This window comes from Musca autumnalis, unplaced genomic scaffold, assembly GCF_047663935.1.
Source record: "Musca autumnalis isolate F117 unplaced genomic scaffold, ASM4766393v1 scaffold_3, whole genome shotgun sequence".
NCBI classification, from domain to species: Eukaryota; Metazoa; Arthropoda; class Insecta; order Diptera; family Muscidae; genus Musca; species Musca autumnalis.
Window position 1 is genome coordinate 154,026,422 of NW_027411866.1, and position 15,594 is coordinate 154,042,015.

The 15,594-nt window shown below is 34.5% G+C and overlaps 1 protein-coding gene across 1 annotated transcript in view; it reads left to right on the plus strand.

Moving 5' to 3' along the window:
* The window catches only part of LOC141397970 (probable cytochrome P450 313a4), a 38,517-nt gene extending 23,653 nt beyond the window's left edge, over nucleotides 1-14,864 (plus strand). Inside the window, exons 6-8 of the mRNA XM_073975013.1 lie at nucleotides 13,785-13,937; nucleotides 14,015-14,450; nucleotides 14,530-14,864. Coding sequence (XP_073831114.1) covers nucleotides 13,785-13,937; nucleotides 14,015-14,450; nucleotides 14,530-14,702 — 762 coding nt within the window. The 3' untranslated portion in view covers nucleotides 14,703-14,864. The remainder of the gene's footprint in view (nucleotides 1-13,784; nucleotides 13,938-14,014; nucleotides 14,451-14,529) is intronic.
* The last annotated feature ends 730 nt before the right edge of the window (nucleotides 14,865-15,594 follow it).

Sequence of the window (15,594 nt, forward strand, 5' to 3'; positions counted from 1 at the left end):
TGACCCCCAAAAGATGCAATTCCTTTTCAGATCCTAAGTATGTCATCTTCACTAACCCCGTGGAATGGCATTTTAACCAATTCTTTGGCATGACATCTTAACCAATTCCTTGAATAACATTTTCACAAACCCTTTGGCATGACATCTTAACCAATTCGACAGATTTTGCATATATTTATGTACTTGAAATAGGATTCAAGCAAAAATTTGCAAGAGATGCATAAGGACATACTACTAATTAAAACCATTTATAAAATATACTTATGTATTTACAAATAAGATCCTAGCACAGTCAAGGAAACTCTTTTAGTATCAAAGAGTGCAGTACGATTCTATTTTTTGGCTCCATATTGGGGACTTCCTATAAATAACACTGTGAACAGACATTTTGGGGCATGGACCAATCTCTTTGGGGATGAAAGCCATTGGTAAGTATATTAAGAACCCCGAAGGACAGATCCGCCATGAGTCGAACTTCCGCATTATGGCGTGAGGAAGTTTTTGCTAGAGACGCTGTAAGACATCAGGAACTAGCGTTATATCTTTGTTCACTGTTGTTTTAGCTTATTTTTGAGATAATATGTCTTTAGTCAAATCGAATGAGGATTATTTTCGTGGAGCACTTCGACCTTCTAACTCGCTTCCTTCAATGTCCTTTCTGTCCTTTATTTTAAGAGCTAAAACATCAGTGAACAAAGATACAACGCTAATTCCTGATGCCTTACAGGACCTCTAGCAAAAAATTCATCACGCCATGGAAGTTCGACTCACGGCGGATCTGTCCTTCGGGGTTCTTAATATACTCATCAAGGCCATCCTTCCCCAAGAGGAATTTTCCGTGCCCCAGATTTTCACATCCATTTTGTTGCACAGTGTAATAAATAAAAGAAAATATACCTAAAAATAAACTTCATCTCAATTGGATCCATGGAATGGGTTCAAATACCGATGAAAATATCGGATCTTTCGCGACTTCCTCTGAATGGGTTTAAATCTTTCACGAGTTGATTTATCATTCGTGGAATTCGTTCAAATGCTGAAGAAAAGATCGGATCTATCACGACTTCATTTGAACCAATGCAAAAGATCCAGTGAAATCATGGCATCTCATGGAACCACTTCCATAAAATTTTGCTGGGAATGGTATTAACAATGTAAAGAACATGGTTTCCTGTTAAGGGTAACAATATTTTAAGGAACTTTAGAGTTAAACCGTCATAACCTACTGCATTTGATTTTATCAAAGAAAAACAATCCATCATTTCATCAAGGCTAACTGATCTAAAGGATAATCTACCCCAGGAGTTAAGAATAGCCGGCGAATTATTATTGTCAACATTTTGGAAAGAAGCAAACAAATTATTTAACTGATCAACTTCAACATCAATAACATCCCTATTTTTTCCAATGCCATAACTGTTCAAAAGAGACCAAATCTCTTTAGTCGTTTTACCATTGAATACCTTATGATGAAATGATGCTTTGATTTTACGTATCACACGCTTTGATTTACTACGATTTCTGCAAAATATTAGCCAGTTAGCATCATTTGGATTATGAAGATAAGCCCTCCAAGACAAATCTCTCACAGAAAGCCAATACTTTATTTCAGGGGTTTTAAACCAATCATCTTTCCGACCATTAACACACCGCCTCCTCCGAGCGGGAAAACAACAATGTATTTCATATAAATTTGTATATAACACATTTAGTTGCTGATTCACATCATTTGTACAATAAAGCTCAGAAAAATCACACAATTCCAAAGCACTATCCAAAGTGTCTGCCGTTACAGCAGAATAGTCTATATATAGCATTTCCAAATTAAATGAAACCTTTTCCAAATTGAATGAAACCTTTTCCAAATTATATGAAACCTTTTCTAAATTAAATGAAACCTTTTCCAAATCAAATGAAACCATTTCCAAATCAAATGAAACCTTTTCCAAATTAAATGAAACCTTTATTTTTATTAAAAGAAAAAAGCGAGAATATTTTGGAAAGAGAAGGAAATAAAAAATTATATGGGTTTTCAACGATTTTTTACTTAAATTCTAATCCTTAGTAATGACATAAAAGTGCACCTCCCTGAATGTTTTGCATCCTTGAACTTAAACATTTCATAAGTTTTGGGCATCAATTAAGGTTATAGCTAAATAATGCTAAAGAGAGAATTAACGGTTAAAAAATTACTAATAATAACAGGGGCTAATTGTATTACATAGTGAAGTGGTTTACGATTTGCTGCTTGTGGAATTTTCAATGGACATACTCATTACATAATTGGAGCAGTCCTGTTTATTGATATGTTGGTAACTATGCTCAATCACGTCAACGATATTACGATCTATTGTCAGATCGCGTAGTACCACTCTGGTACACAATTTTATTTTTGAAAATGCCTTTACTATTGGGTTCAACATTGCTGAATATGGCGACCTGACTTAACGCCCAACGGACATAACGCCCAAAATCAATTTTGGGCGTTATGTCCTCCTTGACCCCGGACTTAACGCCCAAAATAAAATTGGGCGTTAAGTCCGCCCCCATAGCGGACATAAGGCCCATTGGGCTTTATGTCCGTTTTCCGAAATTCATGATTTTCCCACTTCATAAGTAAAATTCAGATTTATTTAGAAATAAAGTTGTTTTATATATGTATGTAATAAATAAAAAATAAGCTTACTGAAATCATATTTAAATGTTTACGGATTTTCCAACAATTTGTGGACAAATGGACCCAACATTACAGTACTGTGATTTACTTGAGTTTTCTCGAAACAAGATTTACAAGCATGCACAATTTTGCAAATCTGCAATTTTATTTTTTAAAAACATATTCCGTATAAAAGATTTTTCTTACTACATCTACACATCTACAACGCCATAAATAAAACATTGAGTCATAGAAAATCAAAATCAAAATTCAAACCTGAATATGCTGGAAGCGATGGAGCAAAAGTCAAAAAACGGTATGTATATTTTACAAGAAATCGCGCGCGCGTTTTTTTTTTAAATATACGGTTTTTGACTTTTGCTATATCGCTTCCAGCATATTCAGGTTTGCTCTATGACTCAATTTTATTTTCAATGAGGAAACAATTTTAAACATTTAACCTAACAACTTACGAAAGCGATCGAGCAAAAGTCGAAAACGGTATATTTTATAAGAAATCGCGCGCGCGATTTTTTATAAAATGTTGAAAGCGATCGAGCAAAAGTCGAAAACGGTATATTTTATAAGAAATCGCGCGCGAGATTTTTTATAAAATATACCGTTTTCGACATTTGCTCGATCGCTTTCAACATCTTTAGGTTTTATGACTATGACTCAATTTTATTTTCAATGAGGAAACAATTTTAAATACATATTAACACTTAACAATTTACGAAAGCGATCGAAAACGGTATATTTTATAAGAAATCGCGCGCGCGATTTTTTATAAAATATACCGTTTTCGACTTTTGCTCGATCGCTTTCAACATCTTTAGGTTTTATCTATGACTCAGTTTCTAATTCACAATAAGAAATAAGTCACTCAACACGCTGTTAAACATTCCGTTTTGTCAGTGTTCGTTATTTGGAAAAGTGCTAATAAATTCCTGAGGAGATTTTGATTTTTCAGAGCTCCTTATGCGTCCAACTAGTTTAAAATATTCAGTAGATGTTTGCTATTTTAGGAATCAATCAAATCATTTTTAAAATCTACTTAACCATAATATAACCTGAAAGAGTCTACCATTTTGAAATTTTTAAAATTTTTTTTTATAATAAAATTAGACAGAATGTTCAAAATAATAATTTATTGTAGGTTTTGGAACACAGCAATTGAAACCGGCCCTGCATTACAAATAATAATCATTAAAATATTAAAAAACTCAACATTATATTTTGGGCGTTGTGTCCGATTATTTTTGGGCCTTATGTCCGGAGTTAGGGCGGACATAACACCCAATTTTATTTTGGGGTTAAGTCCGGGGTCGGGGCGGACATAACGCCCAAAATTAATTTTGGGCGTTATGTCCTTGGGCGTTAAGTCAGGTCGCCGCTGAATATGGCATTAAAAATTTAAAATTACACCGGTTTAATTCTATCATTATGTGTATTCGTTTACTTATTAAGTTATTGCATAAAAAATATCCTAAAAAAAACTTTCAAAAATAAAATTGTGTGCCAAAGTCGTACTACGCGATAGGATAGATCGTAATACCATTGACGTGATTGAGCATTGTATCGAACAGCTAAAACAACAGACCACGAAAACGCGAAAAAATCGATTAGTTGTCAATCAGGGTCGTACATAAGATTTTCTGAGCGACATTTTTGAAGAACATTTCGAAGCTGAAAAACGTCGTCATGTGGTACTTTTATAGCGGTTCTTGAAATAAGGGACGAAAAGGACATTGAAGGAAGCGAGTTAGAAGGTCGAAATGCTCTACGAAAATAATCCTCATTCGATTTGTCTGAAGTCAAGTCATTTCATAAATAAGCTAAAACAACTGTTAACAAAGATATAAGCTCTGTTCCAGAACTAAAAAGTTTTTACAATTTTTACCACTTTTACACATTTTGCGTTCCCGTACACAAAATTTATATGAAAATCGTTTACGACTTTTACAACTTTTACGACTTTTACCACTTTATAAAGTACGGGAACAAGCCAATAATGTTAATTTCAGATGCCTTATATGGTCTTCAGCAGAAACTTAATCACGCCATAACTCGGAACTTCGACTCACGGCGGATCTGTCCTTCGGGATTCTTAATATAGTCACCAAGGGCTTTCATCCCCAAAAGGAATTATCTCTGCCCAAGATTTTCACCTCCATTTTGTGTCACAGTGTTATTAGGAATTTGTTAAACCTAAATTCTCTCTCTAGGATTATTTCGCTATAACCTTAATTGATGCCCAAAAATTATGAAATGTTTATGTTCAAGGAAGCAAAACATGCAGCGAGTTAAACTTTTATGTCATTACTTAAAATTAGAATTTAAGTAAAAAATCGTTGAAAACCTATATAATTTTTTATTTCTTTCCACCCAGCAAAAAAAGTCATTACCAAGTAATGACTTTATTCAGTAAATTTTGGCAGTTGTAACTACTTACTAATTGGCCGTAAAAGTCATTATTTTTACATGGGGATGTCATAGGAAGGAAGTACTTCCTTAAATGTGAACTCAAAGTACATATTTACGCACTTACCCGTAGTCGAAAAGGACGCTAAAAGCATATGTTCTATTTTTAGATCAATTGAGGTGAAAATATATTCAAATTCAACACTGCACACTTTTTGCTTTTTGTTTTCTCCTTTTCTTTTATTTCGGTTCCTTCTAGTTTCGAACACACGAACTTCTGATTTGTAGTCAAACACACTACACACTAGGCCACTCGTACAAATAGTAAGGGTTGTTTAAAAACATTCATGTACATCAACATTTCTTCGTAATTTTGTCAACAAAAAACTCCATGCTGACGGTGAGCTTTGAACACACAAACCTAGGATTTGTAGTCAGACACACTAGCCCTGTGCCACCGTACTTATTCGTTTGTAAGTAAGTAGTAAGTAAGGATGTAACTAGTTATATGTTAACTGTTATATATGTACTGTCTGATAATGCGGAGGGTAATGAGTACTCATTACCTGGTAATGCAGAAAGTAATGACATGTGCCTACCAAATTTTTGACAATGCATTGTCAAAATATTCTGGCTTTTTTTCTTTCAATAAAAATAAAGGTTTCATTCAATTTGGAAAAGGTTTCATTTGATTTGGAAAAGGTTTCATTTAATTTGGAAAAGGTTTCATTTGATTTGGAAAAGGTTTCATTTAATTTGGAAAAGGTTTCATTTAATTTGGAAAAGGTTTCATTCAATTTGGAAAAAGTTTCATTCAATTTGGAAAAGGTTTCATTTAATTTGGAAATGCTATATTCATAATACTGCGGTACAACATTACATTCAACATCCATCGAAATGAATATAAATGAGTGATGTGATATTCCCGAACGCTGGAATTGACTAGAAAATCTCAATGAATTTGACATCGACACTAAAAAATAGTCGATTAAAGAACTTGATTCATGATGAAGATCGTAGTGTGTGGGAATAGAATTGTGCACAGGAGTAAGATTCATGTTGTTGCATATTGCTCTAACATTGAAGGCTTTCCGAAGATCATACAAGTTATTATTGAAGTCACCCATCAGTATAACATTCTCATACCTAACAACCAGATCTGACAAGTCTCTTTCAAAAGAATTAAAATCGCCATGAGGCAGATATACAGTCCCAACCAAAAACTTATTTCCCTGCAATTTTATCGCAACAGCAATAGATTCAACACAACCCTCATTCACACTTGGAAAAGCAACTTTGTGCCTAATATGTTTCGCTACATATATAGCCACGTAGCATGAGTATCCCGGCAGATCGGCAATATTATAAGCCATATGTGGCTTAAGCCAAGTCTCGCTTACACCCACCACATCCAAATAATTACCCTCTAAAATGTTTCTAATTTCATTAATTTTACCGGAAGAACTGCCTATAGTAAAACTTTGGCAGTTAAAATGACCATATTTAAGTTACCTCACTTATTGCTCAAATAAGTGGACAGAAAACTGTTAACATTAACGATATCAGGCAAATAAATCATGAAATTGGTTATATAATTTTCGAAGGAAAATTGCAAAGATAAGAAAATAAATAATTAATTTCTGGATTACATACAATAGCTACTGCTACACATATATATATGCGTATATGCATTATACATGTGTAAACATACCATCATATATAGCATATAAAAACTGATAATATATAGGTAATAGTATCTATTGCATGTTACATTGGAATTAGAAATATTATCCAATAGACTGGCACAACCCACAACATCCATTGTTGCCGCAGAACCATCAGCCATAATTGCCTCCACAACAGGTTTGTCACCATTAATAAGTTTGAAGGCCTTGATTGCATTGCTCTGCTTAAGCTGTTTACAAAGGAACACCAGTTTAGAACTTGCAGCATTTAAATGGTCGTTAAGATACAACCGGGTTTGTACACTCACATTCAGAATATCGGATAGCATGATGGGATTGGTTTATGATATTTTGACATAAGAAGGTCCCGAGTATAAACCGAATTAAATTTGACAAGTACTGATTTCCCATTAAGGAAATAGCAACAATGCTGAATATCAAGCGGATTTAATTCAATTCCGCATTTAGCTGCAATTTTATAAAAAGGTTGCCTTAAATCCTTTATGCCGTTTGGTAGCCCATTTACAACAATATTGGACCTATTTAATCTACTTTGCAATATGTAAGATTGTATCTGTATATCCCGCATTCCACTGGAACAGTTTTCTTCCAGATACTTAACGAGATCATAAGAATTGCTTAGTTCAAGTTCCATCTTCTGCACTTTATCATTGAACTCAGCGCGAAGAGTTTCAATTATATTGCACATTTTGACCTCAAAAGCTTTAATTTGTTCTTGCAGCTCAACTTTGTGCTTTTCTTGTTGTTGTTCAGGAGACGCATTAAATTCAGAGCAACATCGCATAAGTTCCCTGTTTAAATCAGAAGAATCATTGTCGCTGCTTACACTCTTGTTGCCAGGTTCTGTAATTAAATTAGCACTAGATTTAGCATTCAAACACTTCGTGCATTTGTATGAAAAGTTCTTGTTACGATACAGGAACATATGTATGCTGACCTATGGTGATTTTTAAACAATTTATGTGATAAAAATCATCACAAACACTGCATCCAATACTACTGCCAGTACCAGTCAAGTTACACTTCGGGCACTTATAACTTTTTCTCTTAGGTGGCATATTAACAATTTAAAATATCCAACTCTGGATGCAAGTATGCAGGCAAAAGACACCAACAGAGGAGCGGTCACCAAAAAGACAACAGAAACAGCAAAACAAACGCAAATTACAGCAGATGAATTGAATCAACAACACCAGGTTCTAAACGTTTATATAAGTATACTCAATTGGAAGCAGTACGAAATAAATCAGCATACAAGCTACATCAACTTTCTTCTTCTTCTTCTTTTCGCAAAATAATAATTTTGTTTAATCAGCATACAGCAAACAAAATTCACCAGAACTCCATCCAACCCCAACTAAGCAAATTATCCGGAATAAGTTTGTGCAAAATATTTTACTCCAACTTCTATAAAATTTTAATTATTTATTATTTTTTACAACTTCCCGCGATCAACAAATTTTTACATGTTTCACATGTTAGAGTTGCCAACGTCAATTCATAAACAAAATTTGGTAAAAATATTTTTTAGCCTCTTGGAGACACAACATACCAAATTGCAACCAATTCTGTGGTCAAATGGGACAAATATCCTACATTTTCCTTAAAACGACGACGCGTCACGCTTCACTTTGTATGGGGGCTATACGAAAACGTGGACCTACATAGCCCGCTTTCAATTCCAAAAGTCGTGCATACATGTAATAGATTTTACCAAAATTTCATCCATTTACTTCAATCCGTTCGGAAGCTAGAGTGATTTCCACAGACGGACAGACATGGCTATATCGATGTAGAATTGCACGCTGATCAAGAATATATATAGTTTGTGGTGTCTACAATGATTATTTCGAGTAGTTTCAAGCGGAATGACAAACTTAATATACCCCCCATCCTATGCTGGAGGGTATAAAAAAAGAAATCAACGTGGTTTTTGGTGACCTTTTTTAGGGGTTACCTCTACTTATCACTTTCAAAAAATCGGAAAAAATTAACTGGCTTATTTTGAAGTAGAAGTAGTATAGAGTATGCTGCAAAAAACAGAATAGGGGCAAAATTGGCCTTGAAAGGGAGCAATTTATTGTGATTTATATGCAGCATAGAAACTTTAAACGCCTGTTTCTCGGATTGGCATTTTTGAAGTCGATAGACCGAAAACGAATTGACCGATCTTCATATGGTTTGGTGAGCTTACTAAATACATAAAAAGCTTGTCATTAAGCGAGACAAAGTTAAAAAAAATGTCGTTCCCGATTGACAAAAACGGTCTATTTTTTCGTTAATATCGAAATTTTGACTTTGACAATTCGCAGTTTTTATTAAGAAACATTTTTTAAATTCGTGTTCTTAAAACGCTCACAAAAATATGCGGAGATCGGCTTATCCGTTTACGTGCTATCTTTGTCAATTCAAAACGCTTTTACAAAATTTACCGACAAAAATCGTTAAAATTTGTATACAGAATAGCACTTACCGAAAATTATCGTTAACTACCGACATTCTTCGTTAATTCTGTCGTTAAGGAGTCTCTTTCAAAAGAATTAAAATCGCCATGAGGCAGATATACAGTCCCAACCAAAAACTTATTTCCCTGCAATTTTATCTCAACAGCAATAGATTCAACACAACCCTCATTCACACTTGCAAAAGCAACTTTGTGCCTAATATGTTTCGCTACATATATAGCCACGTAGCATGAGTATTCGCAGTTTTTATTAAGAAACATTTTTTAAATTCGTGTTCTTAAAACGCTCACAAAAATATGCGGAGATCGGCTTATCCGTTTATGTGCTATCTTTGTCAATTCAAAACGCTTTTACAAAAAATACATGGATATAAACCTTTTCCAAGAACCATGGTTGTAGCATCACATAGTTATTTTGGGATAAAACGGATGCTGCTCCCATGCCACTAAATTTTTCAAACCGCTGTTTTCGCACAAACGTGAGTGATGTGTCAGTTTCTTCATTGAAATGGAAACGATCCACATAAAACTCGAATTAGTCCGCGATAATTTTAGAAAAAATTTTGGCAAATTTTAAAATTTTTGCAGTAGCCGTTTCCGCTTTTCTAGTAGATGGAATTTCACAATCTATTATTTATATGATCCGGACGCCGGAAAACTAAAATATCGCGGGGTACCAGCACAATACTGTACCCAAACAATAGGTTTTTTAGAAAAACTATCGCACTAAATTTTGCTTTTGGCAGTAGATTACTGTGATGCTGTATGGGCTACATAGTCAATATCAAAATTATGCGTATTCGCGAGTACTTTAATCCTGTGATAGGTTTTTTGAAATACCCGAGTGCGCGTCCAAGTTAAATAAAAATACAGAAAACACTTAAAATCCGGCTTCAAAATGTCAGCATCCATAAAAGGTGGATGCAGTGGAAATTTCGAAAAGTGATACATTAGAAGTGTAATCTTCATTTTATATTCTTCTACTTTTACTTTGGACGGATGTCCGTAATTTGAATGGTTTAACTAGCAATCGAATAGCAACGTAAAAAACTCGGCAGCTTCAACGTGTTTTTACTTATTTACTTAGCTGGCCCATTACAGAACATTTGTTCCATAGACCGAACTAAGAAAAGATCTCCAACTCTGTCTGTTTAGTGTTTCGCTTTCTGGAATACCGCGCCTTGTCATCTCTTCATCCACTTGTTTGCGCCATCTATTCTTTGGCCTGCCAATTCTGCGTGCACCACCATGTGGCTAGAATTTATACGCCTTTTTAGCGGGTTCATCGTCGCTCATTCTTATTATATGGCCTAGCCAACGCAATCGCTGCATCTCGATACAGCTCGTGGTTCATACGACGTCGATATTCACCGTCAACGCAGATCGGTCCGTACACGCAGAAAAATTTATGTTAGAAATATGTTTGGATCCAAACAAATATATGTTTGGGACCGGTTGCAAACAAATATATGTTTTTATGCAAACATAATATGTTTGGGTCCAAACAAATATATGTTTGCAACATTTTGTAACATATCTCAATTTGATATGTTTGGGTAAAACATATTTTTTATGTTAGAACATTTTTTTCATGGGTGGAGAGAGGATGTTTGTCAACAAGAGTAATAACAGTGCTCTCGCGGCTGCGGAATGCTGTTTTATAATGAAGAGTTGTGTGTATTTTATAATAGAAGACGTAGAAGCGACGAATGGGCTTTGGTGGCATGTATGCGTCAAACTCGTGTGTTTCTTGTTTTGTTGTTGTTAACCAACTTAGGCGAAGAAGAAAAGAAGAAATGATATGAATTATATTTTTTTCTTTCTTCAGTGTTTTAGATGCCTTTGTAGAGTCAAGACGGTAAAGTGAGTGAATAAATCAGTGTTTTGTGTTTCTTAAAGAAATTGTGCTTTTTAGTAAATTAAATGCCCAATACATTTTATAATTGAATCGGAAAGTTGAATGGAATTATTTTATTGGACAAGGAAGAAATCGCATTTAATATTGGTAATTATATACATACTTATGTATATTTTAAATATGGCTTATCCATATTTATTTATTACATTACATAATCATTTGATTCTAGGTGCCGATTCCCCGCTGATGATTTCAACTATGAGGACAATTTGTTTTATTTCACAACTAAGGAGAAGCGTTCAACTACGTTTCTATATATTTTTCCTTTTTAAAAGTGTGACTATTTACAAATTATTTTAATCAGTTTTTCTTTTATTAAAGTGTGTTATGTATTTCTTTGGAATTTTGTATGTACCTATGTGTTTGTTGTTCTTTTTCCTTTCAATAAACAACCTCAACATTTGTGTGTATACTATAGAAATAGCCAGTAAGTTCTTAATGAGAGCAAGTCAGCACACATTTTAAAGTGTTTTACATTGAATTTTACGCTCCCTTGCTCTCAGTAAGCGCCCACTGGTGCATGTGTTTGTCATTTTTTGTGCCTTTTGGGTTTGTATTTTTTTGCACCCAAACATATCTTTGTTAACACCCAAACATATATATCTTTGCACCCAAACATAAATATCTTTGCACCCAAACATATATATGTTTGCACCCAAATATATATATATATGTTTCCACCCAAACATATATTTGTTTGCAGACCCAAACATATATTATGTTTGGGACTGTTGCAAACATATATACGTTTGCTGCACAATATGTTTGGGACATATGTTAGAGAGACCGTTTTTTTGCGTGTAGATCTTTCGAAGAATTTTTCTCTCAAACACACCAAGCACTGCCTTATCTGCTTGCGCAAGTACCCAGGCTTGGGAACCATACATCAGCACGGGTAGTATCAGTGTTTTGTATAGCGTTATTTTTGTTTGACGAGTTGTGGCTTTGTTTTTAAGGTGCTTACTTAAGCCAAAGTAGCATCTGTTGGCCAATACAATTCTTCTTTTTATTTCACAACTGATGTCGTTTGTTGTGTGTTACGGCGGTGCCGATGTATACGAAGTCTTTTACTACCTCAAAATTATAGGAACCAACTTCAACAGTTGGTCCGATCTCAATGGACGCATTGCGCGTCGACACCATCATATTGGTCTTCTCGCCGTTTACCGCCAGACACACTTTAGCATATTCTCCTTCGACCTTCATAAAGGTATCGGTTACTTCTTTTACTGGTCGTCCCATGATGTCTATATCATCAGTATAAGCAATTGGTGTAGATTGTGACACTTCTTTTGACGTTTGCCTCTCGTACACGCAGAGAAAAAAATATGTTTGATCCAACAATATTCCAAGAGCAAAATATGTATTGTTAACATATTGTTGGATTCCTTATGTAGTATTGTGAATTCAACAATCGTTTTTGTTAAATCCAAAAATAGTTTGTGTCAACTGAACAATATTTCTCTCTTTTCTTCGAAAATATTTTTCTCTTCTCTCGCTATTCGATGCCGTGTTGAAAAAAATTTTGGTGAGTTGTTGTGTTTGTATGACATGCTGCCTTTATCTTTGTTTTTGTGTGTATGTATACCATAGCCGACCAAGAAGAGGGCACACAAAATTCTCAATATTTGCAACTTTTGACAGTGTGTTAGTAACGTTGTATGCACGCATGCTGCAAAACAAAAACAAATCAAAACATTTGTGTGCTCTTTCGTTGTGTTCGGGTCGTGTGTGTGTGAATTGCCAAAAAACTTCGTAACTTTAACAATACCAAAGCACGACATTGATGTATACCAACAATGCGACTCTTGTTTTTATTTGTTTCTGTTTTGTTTCATTCTTCTTCTTTACTTCATTCTTCTTTCCTTTTCATGTTTGTTATGGTGTTTAATTATTCCTTATGTTGTGGTGGCTGCTTGTGGCTTTTTGTTTGGCTTTGTTGTCAGCTAAAGTAGCAAACCATGTATTGCGTTCATCAATGCTCGTAATATTATACGAGATATTTATATCAAAGTTGTGTGGAAAGTGTATATGAGAAGTATATATACTCAAATCAAAAAATTTAGTATCTGGTTTTCAGGGCTGACAATATGTTTTGTAAAAAATTTAGATTATGATTGTTCCTACAATCGGTATTGTTAACGATTTTTACAATATTGCGGAAATTCGAAAGTTGTTTTGGTTTTCTACGTTCGGAACAAATGATGGTATTTTTAGATTTGAGTTACAATGGTCTAAAGCCGCATTGGTATGTTCCAATTATTTCGTTGACCATGGGCTTTAGTCGTTCGCACAATATCCCTGACACTATCTTGTAGGCAATAGGGAGAAGCCTTATGCCCCTATAGTTAGAGCATACAGTCTTATCTCCTTTCTTGTGGACGGGACACAGGATGCTCAGTTTCCAATGCCTCGGTGCGACATGCACTTGTTAAAATAATTGGTTAGTAAATCGATCTGGAAGCCGTTACGACTTCCAAAAAGTACTATAAAAATTCCTTTTTTGATTATGGGATTTTCTTGCTGGGTATCGATCAACTATGCCCAAACTTAGACATTAAGGTATAAAAATCAGGATGAACTGGTTGGGAAAATTAAATTTGTTTGTTTTTTTTTCAGGCTTACAAATACTACGCAACGCGTCTGCGAAATGATCCAGAGTATGTGGATAGCCATTGTATTGCGGTTGCCCATCATTTCAATGAAGCCATTGAATCTAATGAACTTGAAGAAGACCTTGCCATATCGAATATGATGCATTTATTCGCGGCGGTATGTTGTTTGTAAAAATAATACATAACTAATAAAACATTTGAATCAAAATCAATATATTTTCTCTCTCCCTGCAGTCCTTTGAAACGACTTCATCCACATTATATTTTACCATGCTTATGTTAGCCATGCATCCTGAATATCAAGCCAAAGCATATGCTGAAATATGTCAACTATTTCCCGACAACGATAGCGGAGAGTTTAATATTTCTTATGAACACATCACGCAACTTACCTACCTGGATATGTTTATAAAGGAGACAATGAGATTATTCCCTACCATTCCATTTATTGGGCGCATAGCTTTTGATGGAAACCTAAAATTGAGCAATGACATCGTTATACCTAAATACCTTGAAATGGGAATAGATATTTATGAATTACATCGTAGTAAAGGCATATGGGGTCCACAAGCTGATAAATTTAATCCAGACAATTTTCTCCCCGTTAACGTCAAGGCACGCCACCCATATGCGTTTATACCATTTGCCAAAGGCAAGCGAAGTTGTATAGGTACGCATAATAAAAATAGTTTTGGCCAAATTTCATATCAAATTATTGAAAACAACTTTTTTAATTTTCTTCTCTCTAGGAATTCGTTATGCCGAAATCGCCCTTAGAATTGCAATGACCAAAATAATCAAGCGTTATAAATTTTCAACCACAGCCAAATTAGAAGATTTAGTGGTACACAATCATATGTCCCTGTATTTGGCTAATCATCCTCCACTTACTATTGAGAAAAGGAGAAACTTAACTACCTAGGTTTCACTGGAGATTGACAATTAATTTCTATAGAGTTTTTTTGTTCCCTCATCCATGTATATTCCTAAAGGTGGTCTTGGTCTTAATAATACAAGAATCCATAAAATATTTAAGTTACCAAATAAAATGTTATGCTGTCAATAATTATTTGTAGTAAAGAGATGTGAAGAACATTTTAATTAGTGTACTGATTAATAGCATTCCTCACCGACTCTCACACGAACAACGGTCACCATTAAGCAGCGATAAGCACCAAATATTTGTATTGCATTCTTAGTGGTGTCATTGTGTGAGGGCATACTTTTTCAATTATTTGCACGGTGCTCTTGAATCAATTTTAAATTGTAGGTGCTTACACCTGGGAAGTTTTTGCGAATTCTGAAACTACAATGGTCATAGATGCCAAGCCAATAATTAAGAACTCTCTAATACATCGCAAAAGCATTGGAACGCTTTTTCAGGCAGTTTTGGTCTTGAGAAGATGCAAACTTTTCGGAAAATGTCGATAAATGGCACTGTGCTACAAAAGTTGACCAGAAAAATATTCAAGCGTTCTGATGCAAAATTCCATCGTGTTGGGATCCATGGAGAACGACAATGCCTTTAGTTCATTTGGGTCACTTCGTTTTATTTTTTTATAACGGTGAAAGTAGTGAAAATCTGGGTTTCTTATATTTTAAAATTTAAACGGGCATATCTCATTTTTTCCACAACGGATTTCTTTTGATCCTTCTTCTTTTAAAGGGGTGAATAATATCTTGTGAATAAACTATTATTGTTTTAAATCGGTTAACAAATCGCTAAGTTATAGTGGCTTAAGTCTGAAAAAGCCCACAAAAAAACTATAACTGAATTTCTCACAATTTTCAAAATAAATAAAAAACATTATAAT